General features: G+C 43.4%; 1 protein-coding gene across 1 annotated transcript in view; it reads right to left on the reverse strand.

The window, feature by feature from the left end:
- Positions 1 to 273: 273 nt before the first annotated feature.
- The window catches only part of MTMR2 (myotubularin related protein 2), a 60,881-nt gene continuing 35,367 nt past the window's right edge, over positions 274 to 25,787 (reverse strand). Inside the window, exons 4-15 of the mRNA XM_008919324.3 lie at positions 23,069 to 23,163; positions 22,781 to 22,891; positions 20,614 to 20,715; positions 19,834 to 19,917; positions 12,583 to 12,732; positions 11,614 to 11,802; positions 9,259 to 9,444; positions 8,174 to 8,380; positions 6,509 to 6,601; positions 4,847 to 4,960; positions 3,274 to 3,450; positions 274 to 2,295 (exon numbers count right to left, since the gene is read on the reverse strand). Of these exons, the coding sequence (XP_008917572.2) occupies positions 2,134 to 2,295; positions 3,274 to 3,450; positions 4,847 to 4,960; positions 6,509 to 6,601; positions 8,174 to 8,380; positions 9,259 to 9,444; positions 11,614 to 11,802; positions 12,583 to 12,732; positions 19,834 to 19,917; positions 20,614 to 20,715; positions 22,781 to 22,891; positions 23,069 to 23,163 (1,670 nt within the window). The 3' untranslated portion in view covers positions 274 to 2,133. The remainder of the gene's footprint in view (positions 2,296 to 3,273; positions 3,451 to 4,846; positions 4,961 to 6,508; positions 6,602 to 8,173; positions 8,381 to 9,258; positions 9,445 to 11,613; positions 11,803 to 12,582; positions 12,733 to 19,833; positions 19,918 to 20,613; positions 20,716 to 22,780; positions 22,892 to 23,068; positions 23,164 to 25,787) is intronic.

Genomic DNA, 25,787 nt, shown 5'->3' on the forward strand with positions numbered 1-25,787 from the left:
ATTCTGTGATTCTATTTTTATAATACTGAGCAGCTAAGCACTGTATCTGTATTAAAGCTGGTCTGTGTCGGATAAGAGAAACTTGTCCAAAGATTAGTTTTGTTTTCCTGTCATTCTAGATTTTAGAGTTTGAAAATTAGCATCTTGCAAGACCACCTGCAGAAAAATGAGGGAGATTTGGATTTCACATACTAAACTTGCAATGCTATTTTGTTTGCATGTTCTGCAAGTCCTTTGGAGGACCACACTGTTGAAAGTAAGAGCACAGGAATGTTACCCTTTTATCAGTTTTTATTAGTGTTAACGAAACCAAACAGCCTTCATCAAGAAACAAAATATACACACATAGTCAGTTTGCTAATATGGAAGAATGCTATGAACCATCTTGTATAGTGATTGTACGTAAGAGCAGATCTGCCCTTTACCTTAAAAGCAAATCCAAGTCCTTCAGAAGTATTTTGTGTGGATTCTTTTGCACTGTTGAACCATAATGTCTCAGGCCACCCTATAACAAATGTGCTGATGCTGTACAGCTGTTTTCATCTTGTCAGAAGGTGGCTGTGGATTTCTCTGTAAAGCATGGAGATGGTGATTGCAGTATTATAGCAGGCAAAAGTGGAGGCTGCAGGGGGAAATTACTGTTACTGCCTGGGAAGGAATGTGGCTTTTGAAAGGCAGTATCTTATGTGGAAATTGGTCCACTCTTGTACTCTCTTGGAAGGCCCTTCTCTATAGTGGAAGAGCAGCTGAGTGAAGCAGCATGCTGACAGGTGACCACAGTATGGGATGCTGTCATAAAAGAGCAACACAAGAACCCCCACCAAGCAGTGCCCTCCTCCTTAGCATGGAAGTGAGAAGCAGCCTTGCACATAGCTAAGTGCCTTCCCTGTAAGCTCAGTCTTCTACAGCCCTGTGTTTACCTGTTTGGAAGAACAATGGGGAAGTCATGGTTTTACCAAGTGTGTATTTTATCCCCCGTTTTGCAGTAAAATTTTATATTAAAACTGAATTTCAACTTGAGTTTAGTCAAGTGATGCTAATTCTTGAAGCAGACTACGCTGAAAAAGGCCTAAATGTAGAGCTCAGAAACTGGCTAAGATGTTAGGTCTGCCAGAATAACCTTAAGCAGCAGTTGGAATGCAGGCAAAAAGGCGTCTTTGGTTGATGTACAGTTGTTTTCATTAGTTAACAACACCGAAATACTGTAAGTACACCACTATGATCCTGCACAGAAGCATTAAAGTCACTAATTATGCTTACCCAAGCAAAATGTAATGGCTGATCCCAGCAGTTCACACATGCCCTGTGGAATTCCACTACCTTTCCCCTGGTGACTATGAGGCACAGGAGGCCAGAGGAGCTGTGGAAAGCCCAGGGGAGCCACGTTGTGCTCCTCCCTCCCTAGGAAATAAAGGTGCTTAAGTTGCATCCTGGCACACCCACTGTAAACTGTAAGTGAGATTCTAGAGTTGCAGGGATGGAAGTAAACATCCTACAAAATCAGGTCCTGTAGGTTTCTCCTCTACCATTGTGTTTATTGGGAGGAGCTGCCCTTTCTTTAAGGCATCATTTGCATGGCTTCCTATGATCTAGATCAAGGTGAACGGAGTGATATGTTTCAGACACTATCACTGTTTGTCTCCAAGTGTGCTGGCAAATGCCCTCATTCACACTGCTGTGCAGACATTAATAGGAGAGGGTTTGTGCTGTTACAGCTGCATTTCAGGCTCCAACACAAAGTCAGATTTAGTCTTTCCTTTAAGCAAAGGGGAGACCTTTCAAACTTCTGAGTTGATGTTTTTCCTCCTTAGTACTTCATTCTAGTGCAGCGTCTCTCTTTAAAGCCAAGTGATTTCCAGCACATCAGTGAGCAAAGAGCAATTTAGTTTTCTTTTAGGTGGCAAGTGCAATTGGCTTGTATTATAAGCTAGCCACTGAGAAGATTTAATTGCATAGGGGGCCTTGTCTGTTGTTTTTTGCTTAAGCTTTCTCTAGTGCTACAGTACTAATAAATTACCCTGGAGAGAAATAAATAAATAGGTTGGCATCCCCCAGGTACCATGCTGGAAATCCAGAGGGCTTCAGAAAAGTTGCCCCCGTGGTCCTGGGAAGGTACTCAGCAAGAAGTCTGTATTATACAACTGTCTGTACAGGAGCAACACACTGTGCAGGAGAGCCGGCTCTCTCTGAGGATGAGGTGGAACGGTTGGTGATTTCTCTCTGCAGTTCCTCTACTTTCTTCTGCAGCTCGGCCCGCTTGGCCAGAAGCTCCTTGTAGCGATTATGGACAGGTTCCTGTAAGAAAACGTGTAGCTGAGTGCTGGGAGGTAAGTGTGGAAGTGGAAGCCCGAACCACAAAACACTGTTGCTGACCTTACACACAGCTCTGAGAGAAGGGGGGGGTCATACACGAGTATTATGAGTCACACGCCTGGGGTACAGCGTAGTTGCTCTGGCTTTGAGATGCTCATTTTGATCCAATGTGCACAGTGCAATGGTGGCTAAACAAAACAGTGTATATGTTGAAAGATGACAATTGCCAAACTGACGTTTCTGGGGGATGCTGGCCATGGCATATTGGCCTGGACATTATTTCAGAGTTTTAGGGGAAAAAAAAAAATACAGATTCATCTAAATGTTTTTGCATGGTTCTGACTGTAAAGTGGTTGTTTGGTTCCTGTATCTAACACCCCAGAATTGCAAAGCTGTCAACTGCAGTTGGGCACAGAAGCAATCTGGGAAATTTTGTCCCTTCCTCCTAAAAAGTGATGTCAGCCTTCAGGGCCATGTTCAGTGTGCTTGTTTGAGGTGCCTGCCCTGGGGTGAGCCAGTGTCCCTGCTGGCTGGGGTCAGGGGTGTAACAGGGCTGCAGCCAGACCCCTGTGCCTCAGGCAGCCAAAGCAAAGCACCAGGTTCTTGTTGCTAGTAGCCTAAATAGAGTCCCAAAAATCCTATCTAGAATCCTACATCCAGGGAAGTCTTGGGATTCTTTTGTGAAGAGAATTCAGAGGTTTTTCCCATATTCTAAGTGAGAAATTTTCCACATTGCTGAGTATATCCAGCTCCTGCAGATTTCACAAGCTGAGCACCTACACCAGCCAGCTGTAGGTGCTGCTCACTCTTGCTGGCATTTGAATTTAGGCTTTTGTTTTTAAATTTAAGCAGTGGCAGCATAAGTTTATACATCTCGTGCTTCAAAGATCTTGAACTCCAAAATAACAATATCAGTACTAGCACAGAGGGAAACAGATGTAGGATTCGTGGAAGACACACCTGAGGCTTCATCCTGGGGTTCCAGCGGATGTAGTAGCCGACCCACAGCTCGAGGTGGCGCATGCTGGCCACAGGATACAGGACATGGTTGGAGTAGCTCACGTACAGGGGGTTAGTAAAGTCTTCCAGTTGGCTGTTGATGTAAGACCAAAGTGATACGGTCTTTTTTGGAAGGCTCTGTAAGGGAAGGGGGTGGAGGAAGCTTTATTTGCCGTACAAATTCCAGTTATCTACAAACTGTAGCAGCATAGACATATGCCTGTCATTAATACGGAGCTGGTTGCTTTTTTGTAGCTTAAAAACCCCCAAACCTGTTCTTTTGATGTGGTTATTGTACTAAAAGCACATGGATGCAGGCAGGCATACACATGCCCTGGCACAGAACAACCCCTCTTAACCACCCAGCTGCCAACACAGACCAGGAATTGCCATTGGCACAGCAAGAGGACACTAGCATGTGAACTCTCAATGCTTTAGTTAAACTTCACTTCTTTAAAGTGCTCCTCAAGGACTTGCTGGAGTATTTAATTGCAAAGGAAATGAAGAAAACATTTGACTTAGGCCCTGATCGAGTGGAATAATTAGACCTGTGAATAGCCCCACTGAAACCACTGTTGAAGTACCTCCTAGATTAAGTACTTCACTAGGCTGAGGCCTTTAAAAAAAAAGCCACATGCAAACAGCATGCAGATTTTGTTTTCTGGAAATTACAATTATTCAATCACTGCTGATTCCAGAGAAACAGGGATCCTGATTTCACTACAGTAAAATGCTATCATTTTTATATTACAGTTAGGTTTTATTGTTTGGGTTTTTTTAACAGAAGTGCTATCAAATATGATCACATCAGGTCCACGCAGCACTGCCCTAACATACCTCTGTGCTGTTAGGCTGCAGCACTTTGGTGACAGAATGCCTCATTTCTAGGTAGGTGAGACTGAGTGAGTGTCACTGCTTTTCCTTCTGATTCCAGACTGGGTCTGAATGTACACATCTATATGCTCCTCCCTTGGCAAATAAACCTCAACCAGACTGCAGGGCAGAGCTGGCTTGTGGCAGGACATAGAGGCACGTCCTTACTAATACTAGGAGCATTGTCATCTCCAGGAAAAATGCAAGCACAGCAAAGACACACATTAAGACCAGTTATGTGTGCAGAATGACAGCACACTCTTTGTAGTTAAAAGCACCTGAAAGGAACCACTTCAAGGAAAAGAAGACGACAAAAAGGTACCAGTTTCCACAGAAAAGGCTACATTAAACTAAAGTTCAAAGCAAAACTGCATTTCCACTACCTGGGAGACACTAGGAGCTCTTCAACCATAGTGAGCAACTGAAAGTGGAAGCACTGTGCAGAAGGGAGATGGTGTTGCTCTGAAATGTGAAGTTTCCAACAGACAGCAGGCTGTGCAAACAGGAAAACCCCAGGTCCCAGCTGTTGAGACAGGGCTTGGCATTTCCCAGACCCACATCTACCACTATCTTTGAGTGAGGAACCAACTTCCCTAACAGTATGTGGTGAGCTAAAGCCATCCCAGGAACAGGCTTTCACCTCGGAGAAAAGCCGTCTTACCTCTTTCACTCTCTGCTGCTCACTGCTGCACAGGAAGGTCCCAAACAAACAGCTGTACAGGTGATCCAGGATGGTGATTAGGAAGTACTCATTGAATTCAAATGCTGTAGGAAACTTCAGTCAGAAACAGAAAATTAGGTTGGGATTTTAACAAAGGAAAATAAACTTTTTTCCCACTCTGTAGTCTTGGTAAGGAGTTGGCCTCTTGATTTGTCCCTGTTCTCTGCCTGGCTGGATATTCAGGGTCTTATTTGCTCCTTCTAGAAGCAAGAGTTTCTCTCTTGGAAAGCTGCTTTGCAGTTGCAGAGAGGAATTTTGAGCAAAAGCCAGAGGTCTGAAGAGTTAGACCACTGTGTTTATACACACTCAGTGCTGCTTCAAACTGAAGCTTGCCCTGCTACGTCTGCCCCTCATGACAGACCATGCAACCAGACTGTGAACGAAAGGCACATGTCAAATAATGCATTAAAAAAAGTGGAAATTTCCCAGGGCCAAAGGGAAATAAGTCATGTGTGTAACGCAGCACTTCCCAGAGGGAACAGCAGGGAGGAATCTTGCAATACAGGTCAGCAGGAGGAACAGGTGTATGAGCACAGGCCATGTTGTTGAAGTTCCATGCAGAAACAATCAGACCCGAGACAGGGAAAACTGAAGCTCCGCAAAGGGTCACTAAGAATACATGCACTGAACTGCAAACACATGCTGGGGCAATGAAGAGGAGAGAAGGAGGCCGCCTTCTCTCACAACCATCCTTCTCTTCCCAGGCTGCCCCAGTTGCAACATCCTGACCTCACCAGCTGCAGGTCAGGATGCCTGCTTTTAGGAGCAATGAAGGAGAGCATGATGAAAGTGACTTCAATGATGGTAAAGCCTCTTTTTCTCTCTGTGTGCATATGGTATGCTTCATATATAGTGGCATCCTTCTTTCCTATTTCTCCTGGTTTAATCCATGATAAGCCTAATTTTTTTTCACTGAACTGCCTGACCACAGCTGACATTTGTGCCACAGAAGACACAAAAAACCTTCCCGGTCCCACATACCTGGGGGAAAACCTCCCAAACATAGGAGAACTCTCCTGGACTGTACCTTTGCCACACCCAGCCTGAAGTGAGGCACTCAGCTCTGTACATCATGTATGAATTGGGAGCAGTACGTCTGCCTTCAGAGGAAGCTAAAACAGAGCATGTCTTGCTGCAGGTTTGGTTATGGGATCAGCTTGAGCAGAGGCAACAGGGATCTGTCTGCACCCACCCTGCTTGGGACTTATATTAGCAAGACAAGTCACTTATGCTTCTGAAGGCACAGTGGGCTACTGAGGATGGCTGGGATGTCTGTTCCTGCCTATGCTAAGTGTGAGGCAGCTGTCACCTTTTTCAGGATGATGCAAGCTTCTCCCAAGCTCACATTTATTCTAGCAGCATGTGGGCAAGCAGCACCCACTGACAAAGTCATATGATGCAAGCCAACATTGTGGTCTTCCAGTGCATTTGTGCATTCAGGCCCTTTGCTAAACAGACTCCCAAAAAACTTGTTGCCAGAGTCAAAACAAGAGTACAAGCCCAGGAAGGAGAGCCTGTAATGGTCAGTTTGGAAATCATTCTTGTGTCCAGACACTGTGCCATGTCTTGGTACACTGGCTTTGTAGCCACCCAGCAATTTACCTGTCTTGTCATTTGCCAGACACAGTCGATGAACTGGAGGAAGACAGGAGAGCGATCAGCGTCTGCATGATTCTTATCTCCGTGGCCAACCCTCTGAAACAGAGCAGGACAAAGAACAGGAGTTGTACAGGGCTTCACAGGGAAGCTGCTGGGATCTCCTGCCAGTCACCCAAACCTTTACCAACAGCTTTAAAAAGCTTCAAACGAGTCTTGATTTTGCTTTGTCCATATCAGTGAGTAAAGGAGGAAAGGATAACTACTCCCCTCATCTCTGAAGTGAAAATTCTTTATGGGGATATTTTCGTGCTAAATTAAAACAAGGGCTGTTTGAGTAGAGGCTCCAGATGCTGTGCTGGCACTGATTTCAGTTAAAAGCTAAAGTTCAGAAGGAAAAAAAATGAGAATGCTTTTTGCTTCAGTTGCAGCTGTCGTCCTGGCTACTTCAGTAGTACATTGTGCTCGATCTAAACACTACCTACAGGCACGGCATGTGGCGATAACTGTCACGCAACACCTCGCAGCTTCCAAGTGCTGTACAAACACTAGCCCAGCCCATCTCCAGCCACCTCAAGAGAGGCAGTGATGACACTATTCCCAGAAGTAGGCCTCCAACCCTGACCATGCTGTGTGGCCAAGACGTGAGGCAGGGTTCCTCATAACTACTATAGTACATTAATGGTTATGTATTACCAGGAGCCCCAAGTACCGTACAAAGAACAAGAACATGTATGTAACAGAGATCTCTACCTCTTCCTTAATGCTGTTCACCCCTCACCAAAGGAAATCACTATCATTATCTTCCTTGTCTAGACAGGGAAGAAGCTAAAACAGTTGTTGTTCAAACACCAGATAACAAGTTTTGCTGCAGCAGAACCTCAGTTGCTTTAGTGCCTCAGTTTCCCCACCTTCCTCAGAGCATTTGACAATGCAACTCATCACTGCAAGTGCTGTAAAAAGACCTTGCTCTAGCCCTTGCCAAAATTAAACAACCACTAGAAAACAGCTACAAGCAAAACACAATAGGAACAAAGACTGAAAGAATACTACTGAAAGGCTCTCTCAGTTCCCATCAGTGCAAACCATAACAAATTGCTGTGTCACAAGCCCACAAAGCTGCCTCTCTGCCAGCTACAGGGACACAACCACAAGCTACTCTTGGTCCAGGCTCAAACTGCTGATCAAACCTAGGCAATTAGAAGCCTCCACAAAAATAAAGTGTGCCTGAAGAAAACGTGAGGTCAAGGTCATAACCAAATTCTCCAAACTCTTCAATACCAAGGCATTTCTGATGACAGTGGCCTAACAGTCTCAGAAAATGGAATGAACTGTAAAGGAAGAAAAAAATACCCCAGTGGTCTCAGCCAACTCCCAGCAGAAATGCCAACCCTGCACCCAAAGCACACTGTTAGTTCAAGCCTAATCATGGAAACATGACATGTCAGTCAAGACACCTGAGAGATTTAATACCTCCTGTGCCTCCTACCTAACCAATACAGTCTCCAAGGAAGTTAAAAGATTACTGGAATTATAGGCAGAAAACAGCAGCAGCATCTTTCACCTGTCTTCAGCCAGGAAACTTCTCACAAGAACGGCTAAACTCCTTTGAAATCCTTCAAGGGGGACAATAACTTTCCATATAGTGCCTTCCAAGGGCTAGTGACTCACCATCTGAAATCTGTGGCCAAAGCTTAGCCACTCCTTCTCCACCAGGACTTCAAAGCCCCTGATAGTTCGGTAGTAGCCATCCAACATGAGCAGAGAGAGAGAGGTGAGCTGGGCTGTCCGGTCCCAACCATCACTGCAATGTACAACCACAGATGTCTTCCCTGACTCTACTTTGTCAGCAATCCGGAGGGCTCCAGCAAGAATGAGCTAGGACAAGGAAAAAAACAAATTACAAAACCTCTTTGGAACAGAAACTATGAATGAAAAATGCCTAGTGACAACACAGGACAAACCAAGGGCTCTGTTTGCCTCAAGCAGAATGGTAAATCAGTTCCAACTACTTTGTAACTAGGACAGCAAACTGTGAACACATGTTTTAGTCAAACAAGATGACAACACATCTATACTGTAGTGTAAGCACAACTCTAGAAGAGCCTTTGCTTAAGCTCAGTCCTTGGACAGGTCAGGATTTAAACATAGGAGTATTTTGTGTGTGACATGAATACAAAATGGCCATCACCTTGCAGCTGCTCCAGGAGCAGATCTGCCCGTCTGCTTTAGCAGAGCAACAATGTAAACTAGACATTTTTAGAAGAGAAAGAACTTAATTTGAAAACCCACATCTGCAGAAGCTGAAACATTTTGCCTCCTCATTCTGACTCTGCTTGGATTCCTGAAAGGCTGACAGGGCACAAACTCCCAGCATTTGCTGGTCTGGACCAGGCAGTAACACTAGGATGACAAGGATCCCTGAGTCAAGACCTTGGAAACTCTGGGACTCCTGAGCTCTAACCAGAATTTTCACAGGAACACATTACCCAGGAACACCTCATTTTGGAATATTTCATTTCCAAAACACCATCTTTCAGTATTTCAGGCCCCTCTCTTGTCCCTCTTCCATTCTCAAGATTCCTCACTCCAAGAAACTATGGTTTTAGTTGTTCACAAATAGAAAACAAATTCTAAGTCTTTAAATTTACCATGAATGGAAAATCCTGGAGTTAGCTCTGGATATCTTTCCAGTGAACAGACTGGTAAGGACTTGTGGTTGCTCAGCCACATGCACTGGATGCAGACATGCATACCTTGATATGCTCTAGCCAGTGAGTTGACTCTAAATTAGACAGCCAGTGAGTCTCCTCGATATTGGGATACACAATTTCTTTCAGTTTTCTCAGCGACTCTCTCATAACATGAATATTGTGAATGTCCAGGAACACTAATTCTGCATTCTGATAGGCATCCTCGCTCTCATAGCCCCCTCCTTTAGCCTGAAGAACAAAATCCACAGACAAATCATTAAGCAAAAAAATATTTTATACTTTATCCTGGACATTTGTCCTGAGCAAACAGCAGCTGACAAAATACCACAGGCTACCTAAAGCAGGCAGAAAACACTGGCTTTATCTTACAACTGGGACCAAACATGTACACGAGCACACTTTGTGTCTCTTTCCTGCAATAGCTAATGAATGCTATAATTTTTACCAAAGAATACCACATTACAAACCTTCTTTTCCTCTGTAATTATCATTTATCTCCATTCAAGTTGCTAGCTCATTACATTCGTTATTCTATCATTTAAAAATTTAACATACTATTAGAGAGGAGTATAACCCACACACTAATTGCCTTTCCTAAGCAGTGGGAAAGGCAGACTTAAAAAAAAAAAAAAAAGAGAAAAAATGAGCTTTAGTGCAACAAAGCAGTTCTACCATTAATACAGAGCTTAAAGTGATGGCATGAAACACAATTTTTAAAAGGGTAGAAAGATGAACACTGAAACTACTGACCTGTCCTCCTCACCTCTGTGCCTGGCAAGATCATGGAAGAGATCCTCCTGGAAGCTATGCTATAACACATGGAGGACCAGGGGGTGATTTGAGACAGCCAGCACAGCTTCAGCAAGGGCAAGTCCTGCGTGGCCGACAGTTGGGTGGATGAGGAATTGGATGGTCACAGCCAGAGGGTAGTTGTCAATGGCTCAATGTCCAGTGAGTGACAAGTGGTGTCCCTGAGGGGACATCACTGGTATTTGGACCAGTGTTATTTAATACCTTCATCAATGACATAGACAAAGGGATCAAGTGCACTCTCAGGAATTTTGCAGATGACACCAATATGAGTGGTGATGTTGACATACCTGAAGGATAGGATGCCATCCAGAGGGACCTGGAGAGGCTCGAGAAGAGGGTCCATGGGAACCTCATGAGGTTTAACAAGTCCAGGTGCAAGGTGTCACCTGTGTCAGGGCAACCCCTGGTATCAACACAGGCTGGCGGATGAGCAAAATGAGAGCAGCCCTGCAGAGAAGGACTGAGGGGTGCTGCTGGATGAGAGGCTGGGCATGAGCTGGCAATGTGTGCTTGCAGCCCAGGAAGCCAATTGTATCCTGGGCTGCATAAAAACCCAAATGGCCAGCAGGTGATTGTGCTCTGAGGGTGGTGATTCTGCCCCTCTACTGTGCCCTTGTGAGACCTCACCTGGTGTACTGCATTCAGCTCTGGAGTCCTCAGCACAGGAAAGACATGGAATTGTGAGTCCAGAGGAGGACCACAAAAATGACCAGAGAGCTTAAGCACCTCTCCTATGAGAAAGGTTGAGAAGTCTCCGGGGAGACCTTACGGCAGCCTTCCAGTGCTTAAAAGGGGCTTACAAGAAAGATGGGGACAGATGTTTTAGTAGGGCCTGGTGTGACAGGACAAGGGCTAATGGTTTAAAACTAAAAGAGAGTAGATTCAGACTAGATATAAAGAAGTTTTTTACACTGAGGGTGCTAAAACACTAGAAGAGGTTTCCCAGAACAGTGGTAGATGCCTCATTCCTGGAAGCATTCAAGGTCAGGAAGGACAAGGCTCTGAGCAACCTGGTCTAGTGGAAGATTCCCTTGCCCACAGCAGGGGAGGGTTGGACTAGATGACCTTTAAAGGTTTTTTCCAACCCAAAGAATTCTATGATTCTATAACAGCAGAAGGAACAGAGGAACATTCCTAGACATTAGCTATCCCCAGCTATATTTTGAAATAAAAATCATGATGCCTGATTTTCAGAAGTACTGAGTGTTCCCTGCTCCCACAGTTAACAGGGACAGAGTGCTGGTGCTTTTAAGAGGAAGCAGTTTTCCAACCATGTGAAGTGGAAAATGGTGATACACAAGATCCAGAGGGTTAGAGTTTGACCTCAGTATTACTTCATTTTTTGTCCCCCTTGCAATTTCATTTCCCATCCAAGATTAATATAATGGATCTTTAGTAGTCACATTGATATCTTACAAATATCAGTGCAGGTATAAAAGTCTGTCTAGAGAATCAACTCATTGCATGCAGATTTGCCCAAGGGAAAACCCTCTTGTGATCCTTAAGAATAATATGAGGTTGAGGTGGGAAACGTGCTCTAAATTATTACATTCCCAGTTTTAGACAGAGGAAAAAGCACCCGACCTTATTGGCTACAGCATTCACACTAGGCCTTGCATCAAATATGAAGATTTTATGAGACTGAGCATTAGAATCCATGATGGCTTGAAGGTACTTTTCATCTTCCTTGCTTCGCTTGCCGCTCACTCCCACCATTGGCTGGCTACAGCGAGTGATCGTTGCTTGACTTTCTGGGTGAATCCATGACAAGACCTTTGAAAACAAATGGGAAATAAATGAAGGAAAAATGGGATTCATTAAACTAGTGAAGTGTTTCACCTGTAATGGCTTGGTCTGGGATCCCATCACGTATTAGCTGGTTCCAGAAGGTTGGATTCTACTAAATCACAGCTGAATGAAAGAATGAACTCTTCTGTCCTTATTCATTCTTGTGGCATTCCCAAAGTTTGAACAAACAAAAGGTGACCAAATAATTTGACTTTTAAATATGATGCAAACTGTTTTTCTGGCTGTTGTGTGAGTCACTGTGTGGGCTATGTCTTACTTTATGTTATACCATGTCAAAGTTAAGTACTTTAGGAACAGATAGAATTTTCTACAAACTTTAGAAGTAAACCAGTACATTTTCAGTTACTGCTGAAATAATCATCATAATAATGTATTTTGTCTTAATTTCATTTAACAAGCATTCTCATCAAGAGTATCACTAAGTATTCCTCTATCCGGCCAGACAGTTGTAAGGAGCCCAATAGGGCTGCTTTGTGTTTCTCAGGAATTGAACGGAGATTTGGTCTGAGTTGAGCTAAATTATCTTATCTTCTCATTTTGGTTTAGTCTACATCTCTTTCACAACAGTAGTTCCAGCAGATACTGCTGCTTTTCTAAGTCCTCAAACGTGTTGTTGTGACTTTTATTATCCACTGACCATTTACTGGCTCCCTGCAATCTACAAAGCCTGATCTTGGTATTATTTATTGCCCAAAGGTATGTGTAACAAAACCATATCAAAGTGGCTTCCTTTGTCCCACTCACTGGTATGCGTCCTCTTGATCTGAAAGATGCTACTCTCTTTAATTCTTCATCGGGAATGCTTACAGGCACAGCTAGAATGGCAGGGTATGTATCACAGAGCTCATAGCGCTCATTAATCTTGGTCAGCCTCCAGCTTTCATTGGGAATTCCCTAAAGAGGAAACAACAGCACGTTAGCAAATGAGTTGCTCTGAGACCTTAGCACAGTCAAATCCCCAGACCTGAAATTCAAGGCAATTTTTGTTAATGAAGGACATTTAGGGCTGGCACCTGGGAATGCATTATCTCGGTAACTTGCATTTCATGCCTCTTCCCAGAGAGGTGGATTATTTTGCTCAGGTCACTGAAGAACAGGGAAACTGGAATACTCCAGGCTGGGTCACCTTGGCAAAAGATCTGTGGAGGCTACAGATGTAGCAACACAGGTGATCCCCCTGAGTGTATCTTTAAGATACCTCCTGGTCTCACCATGGGCCCACAGGAGAGCCAGGAGCAGGACAGAATGTGTGACCAATTTACCTCTCTCTTGGCACTTAGCTCAAACGTGGTGGGTGGAAACTGGGGATGCAAAATGGAGATACCATATAGGATGGAGGGGAGGGGAAGAAGGGAGAACAGGCAGTAAAACACCCCCAAAAATCAGTCTGGTTTGGGCCTTGTTGAGTGTTTGTGGCACAACTGTGGAATCCTCTAAAAACACCAAAAACTTAATAATTTTATGTCTCTGGCTGCATGGCTGTATGTGATGTGCAAGTCCCATATTTCTGTCAGACTAAGATCTCCTTTTGTACTAGTATGGCTTGGGCTGGGAGAGCAGGGAAGCTACGTACACACACATATCACTGAGCTCAGTGTGCCCTGATGGGGAAGCCACTCAACAGCTTCCCAGACAACAACCTTCAGGTAACATCTGAAGCACAATGGGGAGGATCCTGACAACCTGCAGACTTGGTTTGGCTGATGCTGGAAAGGAACAGATCAACATGGAGTGGCTGGTACAGCGTGCCTGCAAGGAGAGATTTAAACAGACACTTGCTGCAGCAGGGGTGAGCACCGACACAAAGCATCTCTGTGGGGAAGACACATCTGCTCTCTGAACATGGCCAGACTGTTAAGCACAGAGTGTGTTTTAGGGGAACATCAACTCTTAAAACAATACATGCTTCTGTTCTAATAAACAGTACTTCATTTTAAGGAGGGTGGTGGGACAGTGATTACCACTGTTGTGGCTCGCACAGGAAATAAATGACAAATCTAACACAAGTCAGACGAGCTGTGGTAATTATGGCTGACCCACACAGACTGCAGCCGGTTCACCATCACAGCAGTGAGTCATGCTGTCAAAAGAGGTCATGGTTAAAAATCTGAAGGGAGGACAGACCTTCTGTCTAATACCAGTCACACACCCTGCTTGTGAACCACCCCTCTGCTGGGGCCCTCCCAGGGAAGGAAATGTTACTACAAGGAATCAGCAGAGCTGCCAGGATCATGAATACCCCAAAACCCTAAAGGAAAGCTATTTTTGGTAGTCTGAAGCCAAAGAATTGGCAGAAACAGGCATCAAGCAATGTGTATACACAGTCCAAGCTTATTGATGGGTGGAACATGCTCAGTCTACCTGCTGGGTCCACCAGCTCTGCTGTCAACCAGGGAATAGCAAGACTCTTGCTCTCAGCTGTGCATCAGCTGTAAACAAGCCGGTTACTACCTGGAAGTGGACTAATGGCAAATTAGTTTCCAGTCCTGTCCTAGTAAGTACATGCAACGGATCCATCAGCAAGACTTGGGGATTTCACCTCCCCCAAATCTGAATGAAAAGTACACTGTCAGCACAGTCTTGGCAAGGAAAATGGGAGCTGACAAGCAGCTACATGGAAAAAAGGCTCCTTTTCATTCTGCCCGGCAACTCTACCAGTGCTCATAGAGAAGATTAAGCAGTGGGCACTGCAAAGCACCCTCTGCACAGTGCTGGGCAGAACAGCTTCAGCACACACTGCTTGGGCCAGAACTGAGCTCTAAAGCTCTCCAAAGCTCTAGGACTTTCATCTGTCACACTGACAAATTTGCAGGAAATCTTTCCTCTGCAATAGCCCAGACCAGAAAAATCCATGACAAGCCCCCAAAGAAAGAAAAAGACACCATGTGTCAGCATTCAGATTTCCTTTGAATCATGGGGAATGTCTGTTTTCCCCCAGCACAGGAGCCTTGAATCACAGCACCACCCAAAACGCTTTGGATTCGGATCGTGACTTTCTCTAAGGACTGGAAGCAAACAGAAATAAGCCAAGTGGGCTAGAAGAGAAGCTGAATTTGCATGTTCCCAGGACGTTTGCCATAATGCAGAGTAGCTTCTGCATTTATTCGTGCTCCTTCAGATTTGCCCTTTCTCCAGCTGGAATCAATAGAGACAGATAAACGTGATATAAAGCACACTAGTATTTCCTCATCTAAGATGCATTTCACTGCTTCCTGGTAAGTTTTAAGCACCCAAAAACCTACTATCAAACTACACTCTTACAGATATAACTTAAGAAGCCTCTGCAGGCTAAGGAATGGCTCTGGGAGCTGCCTGCCTGTGCACCTGCAGGAGGAACCCAGGTGTGCCTCGCTAACAGCAGGTTGTGATCATTCTGAAGCTGCTAGGGCACACGGCTGTTGGGTGTCCACATTAGTGACCAAAGGCTGCTGCAAAAGGTCTGTCTTCCTCAGGTAAAATAATGCTGCTAGCAGACCCTGATTTTAGGGGAATTCACATGTTTGGTGGCTGCGAGAGGCCACACCAAGGAAGGCAGCACAGCCACATCCACAGTCATAAATAAAACGTCCCACGAACATTCTCACTGAGACCAGCTGAAACAATGCACCTCACACTCGTGCTATTCAACTCATTTATTCTCCAAACAGGATATAGTTTGTCCAAACTGCCTCCTGGTGATCTTCGGCTTGTGTCAGCCTCTGACACATGGCTAGGTTTAAGAGCAGGCTTTGCAGCCCTCCCTCTTGGCCAGGAAAGTCTCTACAGAAGCATTCTCTGAGGCAGTGAGTACTAATGTTCAGCCTAGTAGCTAGTTAAATCTCAGCTATCTTTTTTTCTGTGTTAGTCAGTAAATAACTGGTTTGTACCCTTGATTTGCATACATTTTGCTGGAAGAGTATCTTTGTGCATGGCTAAAGGTGCTCAAACACACCCAGTCAAAAGAGGGATGTTAACAGCCTGGACTGAAGCTATGTGTGGAACTTGCAATGAAGGTGCCCCAGTGCTTGGGAACACTCCTTACAACTGTATCATCTAACCATAGACACACAGCCCTTGTGTCATCTCCACACGCAAACTAGACTTAGTTTCCCTCTGGATAGTCATTCATGCCTTACTTTAATGACCTGTGCTCAGTTATCACTTAATTTACACACATTGTAGAAGATGGAGTGTCTTTGTTTGCAGGGAAAAACTGCTGAAGCCACATCGGCATGGCACTGAAACCACTACCTTGCAAAGCACATGTTTAAGGTTAAGCACATGAGGATCTTCCACTGACAGGAAAAAAATTATTTCCTTGCTGGAATTACACACAGTCACATCTCTCTATGGGATCCAGCAGATTGACTCTGAGTTTAGCTATGTAGGTGCACCTTGATCTGCAGCAGGCAAGGCAGGAAGGGTCCTGAGTTACACACCAGCAGTGTCTCTCTCAAACCAGGAAGCTGAGCACATTGGCTGAGGCGCATCCCTACACCAACACAGGACATAGCTGCACAGCCAAGCTGGTCCCTCTGCCATGTACTCAGCCCATGTTGTGTCCACTTAGCACAAGAGAGCTCTGATCTGTTCTGCAGTAGGGACATACCTAGCATAAGCAAGACCTCAGTTAGACCATGGGACATTTAACAGTTCAATTCTCACTTTACTCCGCTACATTACACCCAGCAATCCTCTGTAGGATGCTGTTCTCATGCTCTACCTTTCCCACTCTGCTTGTATACTAATGCTGCGCATTTCTTTTACCCTCAAAATAGGTCAGTTCTTCTGAATTACTAGTTTCTACATGTTTTCTCTGAAAGCAGCAATCACAAGCCTATACTGTGGCTACCTGGTAGATATGACCAGAGCATAGGATGGGACCAGAATGACTTCTGTAGGGAAACGTTACATGTTTTCCTTCCTTACAACCCCTTGTAATATTTTCCAAATGCTCCCCACCTTGTTAAGGAAAATAAAGCTTTAAGTTACTCCAAAGGCATCTCAAGGCCTTTTGGTTTCAACTGTGTCTTATTCACTTCGCAATTCTGTTTTAAACTCTGCCAGCCTGCATGTAATAAAAATCAGGGAGCAATTTCAGTTTTAAATTTCATTTGCCACATGTGATTCTATTTACCAACTAAATCTCAAATCTCTCCGAGTTCCTTTTGTTCTCTACAGGTTGTTTATTACTCCCCATAGTTTTACACAATCACGGATTTTTAATAAGTTACATATTTCCATCTTTCCCAAGAATGCTAACAGAGAAGTCAGGAGTTTACTGAGTATCTTCCCTAATTGCTACAGTTGCTATCATATCAACACACTTCTATTAATCTTAATGAAAATTATAATAAATAAATCATACCACACACAAGCTTGCCACATGTACCAGTGTAGACCACAGATCCTAGTATATATGTCTTTTCTGAATGCCTGGTAGTTGGAGTTTACTTTTGATCCACTCCCCTCTCTCTATGATCCTGCTTCCACAGGAAAAGACTGACCTGGCCTAAGATATACCAAGTTAACATCTGGTCATACTGCTGGGCTGCTTATGCCCTAGGCCAGCTCTTCTGTAACAGTTTTTAAACCAATTCCAAAAAGTCCTGCTGACTGTGCATATGTCCTGCTTTTCTATTTCTGATCACAATTCACAGAGTCAGTGACATTATCTGATTTGATGATGCCAGTTTTGTTTCACTGTTAATGAATGCCTGCTGCCATTTCAGGACATAATCCTGATTTACTGTAGTATTTGTTATTGCTTTAGCAGAATCTGGTTGGATTAAGAAAAAAGGCTAAGACATTCACACAGATAAATTGAACATCCGTAGTTATAAATGCTAGAATTAAATAAACAGACTGAAATACCTAAAAGTTTTGGAGGGGACATAAAGCATCATGCTGCAAGACCCAAATCAATCTAACAAAAGGGATGAAATTCTCCTCCTGGCCACATCATAACACAAACATCTACTGCAGTACGGTTTGTCTCTTCTTCGGCAGCTGGTGTTAGTCACTTTTGAAGACAAGCTACTGGAACAGATGGATTGCGTGATCTGGAATGGTAGTGACTGTGGCCCATCATGGGTAAAATTCAGATAGGCTGTGGCTGCAAAATGTCCTGATTGGGTTCACTTTTGCAGTTACCATTGTAAAGAAATGACCAAGGGCTTCAGCACCGGGACATTAGTTTGGTTTCTTGACATAAAAGCAGTCAAGCAAAGTTTTTCCTTTCTACTCAAAAAAGATACAAAAGCAGCATAGCACAACTACACATTGCAGGAATGTCTCGAGTTGACATGTTTTACACACAACAGTGCTACCTCGTGTGACAAGAAACAAAGACGCCATGGCCCGGTCTCATTTTCTTTACAGAAAGGCCACGAAGAGATGCTAATTACATGCATGCAAATACATGTATCCTTTCACCACAAAACCAAACTCCTGCCAAATTTAAGGTACACCAGATCACAGTATAAAAACACTAATATGGACAGATAAGCTTCTATTATAAAAAAATGACATGGTAGGATTAAGAAAGTAGAACAATTTACTAGGAAATTCACAGGGGTCACCCTTCCTCCTTTCCAGGTATTGCAAGAATCTCTTTGGTACATCTGTTTTAACTGAAGCTTGGCTAAGCAAATACTGTGCTTTTCAGTGGAGATCTTTAGTTGTTACTCCAAAGTTCTCAGACCTATGAAGAAGCATCTTGCTTAAATAGCTTGGACTGCAGATCCTCTTCTATAAACAGATCTTTCCATAAAATAACCACCAAGAAAGAGGTAAATTCTGAATGAAGCAATAATCACTGCATTATCTGGTCTTGTAGCCAAAGTTGACCTTAGATACAATATGATTACAAATGACTGGATTTTGTCTCTACTAGGATTTTGGATTGTGGCACCTCATTGTAAAACATACACTTCTTGCAATGAAGGCAGCGTACAGTAAGATACATCTCACTTTCAATTAGCAGCCTAGAAGCCAGCGATCTATCTTAGGCAGCTATTTTAGGAGAGAACAAATCACCCCCTACAGTGAAGAGCTCTCTCCCCATCTGTTAATGACAGGCCTAGATAACCAATTTAGAAGGCATGCCCAGCTTTTAGAAGACTAGAGCTAGAAAAATGAATCCTTACATTTTGGATGCCAGAAATCAGACGAACAGCTAGGCTAGGACAGAGGTCTGGGTTTGTTTCATTTTAAGAGAAAGACACAAATCTTTAAACTACATGGCTTAACATCTCCTTATTTAACAAAGGAAAATTGCTTTTATTGGCAGATCTAGATGAGATAGATGTTTACTGTGTCCAGGGCGAGTGTGTCACCAAATTGAGCTCTTTCCTCCACTTGAGAATTTTATGATAGGAGCAATTCCATTATAAAAACCAAAATTCTCTCATCTTGTCCCCCAGGGAGGACCACTCAAGCTCTTACCACAGTGTTCCTAATTGACAGCCTGTCACTTCACGATCATAAATACATTTTGACCAGTCTACTCTGGACACACTACAACTGTGTGTTCTAAGCTATGGTAAATCGCAAAATCCTCTAGGTTGATTCCTATGCTGATTCCCTATGATAATAAAGGCATTCTACTCTTAATTTTTTTCCTCCCAAGTTCATGTTTAAGACAGGAAAAACTGGAAAATATTAAAACTGATACAAGCAAACACTGAGGTGTGAAACTCAGCAATGAGGTGTGAAACTCAGCAATGTACCTACAATGCTCCTCACCGCCAGCAGCAGCTGATGACCAAGCCAGAGCATTAGCTTCTTCTACTGAAGGCTGAAGTCAGCTCTCTGCAGCCTGAGCCAATCTCCATCAGTGGATGCTACTATCTCTAAAGCTATACTGCTGTCATCCATCACTGCAGTGTAGAGAACAAAATCCAGCCTGCACAACATTTGTCAGTAGCATCATTATCTGCTCCACGTGACCTGTAACTGTATTACTGCACAGAGCCTCACTTCTGAAGAGTAGAGAGGATGTGGCACAATACCCACCTGTCTTCTGTACTCCCAAATTGGGTCGTATACTTTCCATCCATTTTCTGGGAAAACTTCTTTGTACTCAAATGCAAAAAGTGGCTGAAAGAAAGAAAATTTACCATTAAGAGCCCACTCAGAGCCCATTTAAGGATGTTTGATATCTCAAATACTAATTCATGACTGACCCTTCCTTTTTCCCCACTGAACTAACTTTTTTTTTAGGGCTTTGTGAAAAAGATTAACCCTCTTGCTGTATCAGATAACTCGTACAACAATGTACTTTCCAATACACCCCTGATCTTGCTTGTCTATTACCTAGTACTTTATGGACAAAAGGAGTTTATTATTAAAGAAAGAAAGAAAAAAAACTACTTGGACAAGAATTCTCTTACATATTAACAAACAGTTCCTTTCAACCAGCATTTGAAACAACAATTGTAGCGTCATAACATTACAGAGCAGAGGAACTGCACTTCAGATTTGGGGCAGTGCAGTCACCATTAGTTGTAAACCTCTGACGGATGTCACTGCGCTTTGACAACTTTCCCTCTGTCACAAGGCTTCGTCACTAAGTCATTCTCCACGCATGAAAAAATCCAGCCCATGGTGGTAGACTTTTCCTGTTTTCTATATGATTTAAACTCCTACCAACTTCAGTTAAAAACAGACGTAAAACCCACTTCTCCTCCTTCAAGAAAATGTACCCCATGTGAATGCTGTACCAAGTAGAAGGACAGAACAAAACAGTTTACTGCCACTCTGTCTTTTGGTAAAAACTGAAGAGAAAACACTTACCAGGTTATTTGAAACCGGGAAAGCATATTTCATTAGGTTCTCAAATATGGACCGTCTAGTTCTCCCTTCAGGCTTATGAGCAAATCGCAAGTTTCGAATATCCTAGGATTAAAAAAAAGAGGGACATCAAGTTGCAAATTTCTGAACCACTTCAAAATTCAAAGAAAATCCAAAAGCCAGAATTCAAAATAGGGTCACATCACAATGCTCCTTCTAGTACTGATTTAATACTGTACTTGGAACACTTGTACTGCAACGCTGGGCTTGGCTCAGTGGTTGTCTGCAGACTCCAACAAAGCCTGCCCCAACTGCAGAGGAGCCGAGGAAGTGCACAGGTGTTCCTGACCACAGCACCTTGCCTTCACATGAAGCTCTATACCTGCTGAAAGTCTAGGGGAGAGCCCTGCTCAGGGACAAGCTGTCTCTGACCAGCAGGACTTTGTGAGACAGATCTCCTAGCTCTCACCGAGCTCTCATGCCAAGTTGTGCCAAAGGACCACTGGAAGGGTCTGCCTCACAAAGTACCTCCACAGAGCTACTGCATGTAGGTAGCCCAAGCCCAGCCAGCTGGGTGCAAAGCATTCAACATCATCTCCCTTTAAAGCTTCCATCTCTCAGAGCACTCAAGAAGATGTCTTGAAACTGAGAACTCCTCCTTCACACAGCAGTAGTTTCCTCAAAGAGTTGTAACCCAGGAGCTCCTTTCCACACTCATCTACAAAATCAAATGCCAAAACTAAATAAAGCATCTCTAAGGTGCCAAGTTCTTCCAGATAAGCCCACAACTCGAACACTTGCAGTAAGCAGTTTAAAAGCCACCAGCAGGAAATGAGCTATCAAGTTCAAGCATATGAAGATTGTAGAGCAAGTCAGAGAATGAGATAAACAGATGAAGACTTTGCATCCTCACAAAAACAGATTACGCGACTGGTCTCAGACAGAGAACATTTCAGGATGTATAAGCTATATCGGCACCTCTCTGTTATTGCACTGAACTGCTCTGCATACCCTAGGCCAAGGAGGCTGGCATATATATATGCTACAAAGGGCCAAAACACTCATCATACAGTTTGTGCCCAAATTTCCCACCTGGGCAAACAATGCAGTTCATTCAAACTTGACCATGTGTACAAATCTGCATATAAACAAAATGGCTGAGGACTAGGAATGCAGATCAAAACAGGGAACAAATCAGCTTGCCAGCACAAGCACCCCATCCCTACGCTAGCCAGGGTGGATTACGACTGCAGTAGGACAAGGGAGCAGCTGGATGATTTGGTACAGACTGCATCAGCTGGTCTTGACTCAGTACACCCACAGCCTGCTTAGCTTCCTGGTGCCTCCAAGTCACAGCAGTGACTGGAGTAGTTTGGGACTCCTTTTCATTCTGCTTTTAACCAGCAAGTGGCATTCATTCCTCTTAGCCTTCAAGGGCTCTGACAAGAGCTTTAAGCAGCCCAAGACCAGCAAGGTTCTGAATTCAGCTTGTCCTATGTGGCCAGTGAGGCAGGCAGAGGGGCCATGCCCTGGTGAACAGCAGTGGTATGGATTCAGGAGGGAAGATGGGGGCATTATCTGCTTCGTGGGTATACAGTGAGCAGATACAAGAGGCAAATTGTTAATTTTTATTGAAGTTTGTATTACCAGTTATTCCAAGGGCTCTTGAGAGGCACAAGTGAAATATGTACTACCTTGAAAGAAATGAAAGAACAGCCTCGAGGAGGACTGAAGGCTACTTGTGAGTCCCTCACCACAAAGCACAGCAGCAGGTGGACATGAGCTAATGATTTAGGAGGAAACGTGCTCCTTTCTTGCTCTTGAAATGCAAACGAGAGAAAGGCATACATACTGCATTCCACAATAATTGGAGTCTACCTGGAACAGTATGATGGGCAACCCTGAGAACTGCATTAGTAGGATGCAGGCCTAGGTTTCCTCTAGAAAGAAAAGCCACTGCCCAGCAAAAAGCCTGAATAAAGGTTTGTATCTTGTCTTGAATGACTGGTACTGGACATACTGAAAAGTACTTTTAAAATCAGATGGTTTTTGATGCCTGTGAAGTCATACTGACTGAAACATTTTGCAGAACTTCCTACAGTACTACAGAGAAAACCTATTAAAATATATGTTCCCCTTCCCCTGCTGTAAAACACAGGTAAGAGTTTACCTTGCATACAATCTCCAGCCCATAGGAATTCTCACCACGACTGGAAGCACCTCCAATTTTCTCCACTCTGTTGATTACACCTAAAGATGCATCTAGGACAAAAGGAGGGTCCTGTAGACAGTTGAAATTTGTGAGTTTAAAAAGGGGAGGGGGGAAAATCCCCAGCTCCTGCTCCCTTATGTCTATATTTTCAAACATACAGCTACATTTCACACAGAATTACTCTCAAAGAACACCTATGTCTAAAGATTAAACAGCTAACAAAAGCAGATTATTTCAAAAGCTTACCCATTCCATGCTTTTAAAATACAGTCTATAATTGGTAACAGTAAGGGTTCCTCTGATTGCTCCAGTGAAGGGGCAGATGTAAGTAACATCCTTAGCTTAAAAAAAAAAAAAAAAAGAAAAAAAGTTGTTGATTTCATGGTTTAAACTATGGGAGAAAAATTATAACAGCAACCATAATAGGGGGTTTTACTTTTCAGATCATGACATTAAAACAAGCTTCATCTGGGGTCCTAGCCTAGAGCCTGAGCTAATATGCAAGTTTCGGTTCTGTGGAGAAGGTAAGAGTTTGAGTAGAAGTAGTATCATCACCCAGAATCCTACATTTGCACAGAACTGCTACCCTGTAAAAAAGCCAGTGCTTGGCTGCGAACTGTTAACTCTTACTGCCAGTAGCTGAGAACACCATGCATGAAAAGAGGAGATGACTTCTGCCTGGATGCATGCCTCTGAAGCTGACAACAATCTGCATAAAAGCTAAGGATTGTCCCCAGTCTGGTTTGTGCCACCTAGGACAGAAGGTAGTTCTCCCACATGTGGTTTTTGGGGTGCTTGGGTCCTTCTGCACACTCTTGCATGCAGAGTCAGCCCTGGGATGAAGGCCCTCTTGCTGAAAGCCAGCAGAGCTACAGTGATTTGCAGCAACCATGAATCTGTACAACACCCAGCTGCTGGTGATTTTAGGTCTGAAGTCAGCGATCAAGTTACTCTGCAACAATTCAATTATTTTTGAAGCTGAGTGATGGTGACTCAAAACAGTCCCCTTCTTAAAAGGCTTCAAATGTTTCTCACTTGTTTCAGCAAAAGGCTGGTTTTTCACAGCAAACACCCCTCCTAACTGCCTTTCTGTTTTACATCAATTAAAAATGCCAAGATTTAAGTTGTTCCCTCCCCACCTCTGCCGCCTATCACGTCTCCTGCCACTAAAGCAGTTGGCTGGCTGTGCCGTGGCAATGGTTTACACTGTCACCAAGAAGTAATGACATCCCTCAAAAACACAGAGGACATCCACTGACCAGAGCTGCCAGATCCATGAAAGAACTCCCTGGATCATCCTAATAACCTCAAGCCCCTGGACCCCATGGGACCCACTGTGCAAGGGCTGTGTCAGGAGGACAGCTCGCCTACCCTCCAGGTGACAGCCACCACGCACATGAGGTGTGAGGCTACTGGGGCATCAGGATGGGGACCTTAATTTCTTCTACCTTTATCTCATGAGATTTAGCCTGGAGGGAGAGAAAGAGGGAGTCTGCCTTACTCCAGGGCTCTGGCAACTCATATAACTAAATCATCCTCACATCAGCTCTGCTTCAGCATAGTCTTCAACAATTCTCGAGATCTGGATGTGGAGAAGGATCCTTAAAATATCAAAAGTGACTAAGAGCAAAATATGTAGCACAGAATATCTGATTAAAAAGAAATAAAATATATATACATGCTAGTAATTCCATTATTTATTTATTTATTTATATAAATTTACATGCATTTGTTTGAAGGACAGTTAAACACAAAATGCTTCTAGCCGGTCCTAATTAAACCAACTGTTTCATTAGTAGCTGATTATTAATCACTTCTTTTCAAGGACTAGTTTGACAGAGATTTGAAAGCAGACTTGTGACGCATAATAAGGGTAAGGGCAGCCTGCCTGGTTTTTCCACTAGAGTTCCCATTATTCAAAATGTAATTCAAAATGTTTAAAAAAACCCCAACAAAATCTACTAATAACAAAAGCATGCATTTACATCTGAAAAAGAACAGGATTTCTGAGTAAATAGAAAAGGTGCTAGAAAAATGTTTTGCAGGTAAGGAACCCCAGGCATGATCTCAAACACTGGCCTTCCCAGCTTGTAAGCCACATCACCTTTCACATTTGCATTTTATTAGCTTGGTTTCCTAAGGAAACAATTTTACTTAATTACACTGTGCATGTACCTACACACATGGCTTGTCTGACCTTAACCCCTTCACAGTTGTTTGATTTCAGCAGTCTCTACCTGATAAATAGGGATCTCCAAGGCATTAAAATGCTTCACTGTTTGTGAGAATGGATGCCAGCTATAACAGAGAGGTTGTAGCAGTGCTAGCACCAAGGGAAAGTCTATTAAGCTCAGTCTTTGGTATATATAAGAGAATACCTATGGGAGAAAGAAACTGAAAACCAGATCTACTAATTCCCTTGCTTGTGGAATCCCTGTCTTTTACAGGCCAATCTTACCCTACATTATTGGGTTAGCTGAAAATATTTTTTTCTTGCCTTCCCTGTAAAATACAAAAATAATTACATTTGCCTTTCTTGACACTTTTAACAGGAAACAATTATTGTTGATGAATAACAAATATTTCCTTTTTGCTGCCTTTAACTTCTTGCTGGACCAGGCAGCTGTTGTCTGGGCTACTCCAAAAGCCACCCAGTTTTACAGATTTATATGGCTCATCTCATCATTTGTCAACAGATAAAACACTGGAAACTCTGATCTCTTAAACTATTCCCTAGGAAACCCTCAAAATATAGTCCTGCTGTCAGAGCTAACTGTGTCTGTGGAGTGAGTTAGGTATCAGTCTGCAGTGTTTGGTTGGAGTACGAGTTCAAAGTCCTTAAGAAAGAGGTAGAGAAAAAGAGTAAGCACTGAGGTGGATTTTTTGGGGTTTGGGTTTGTTTGGGTGCTTTTTGCTTGTCTTTATTGTGGTGTTGGATGTGGGTTTTTTTGGTGAGGTATTTTCA

Source organism: Manacus vitellinus, unplaced genomic scaffold, assembly GCF_001715985.3.
Source record: "Manacus vitellinus isolate BGI_N305 unplaced genomic scaffold, ASM171598v3 scaffold_2_pilon, whole genome shotgun sequence".
Classification (NCBI taxonomy): Eukaryota; Metazoa; Chordata; class Aves; order Passeriformes; family Pipridae; genus Manacus; species Manacus vitellinus.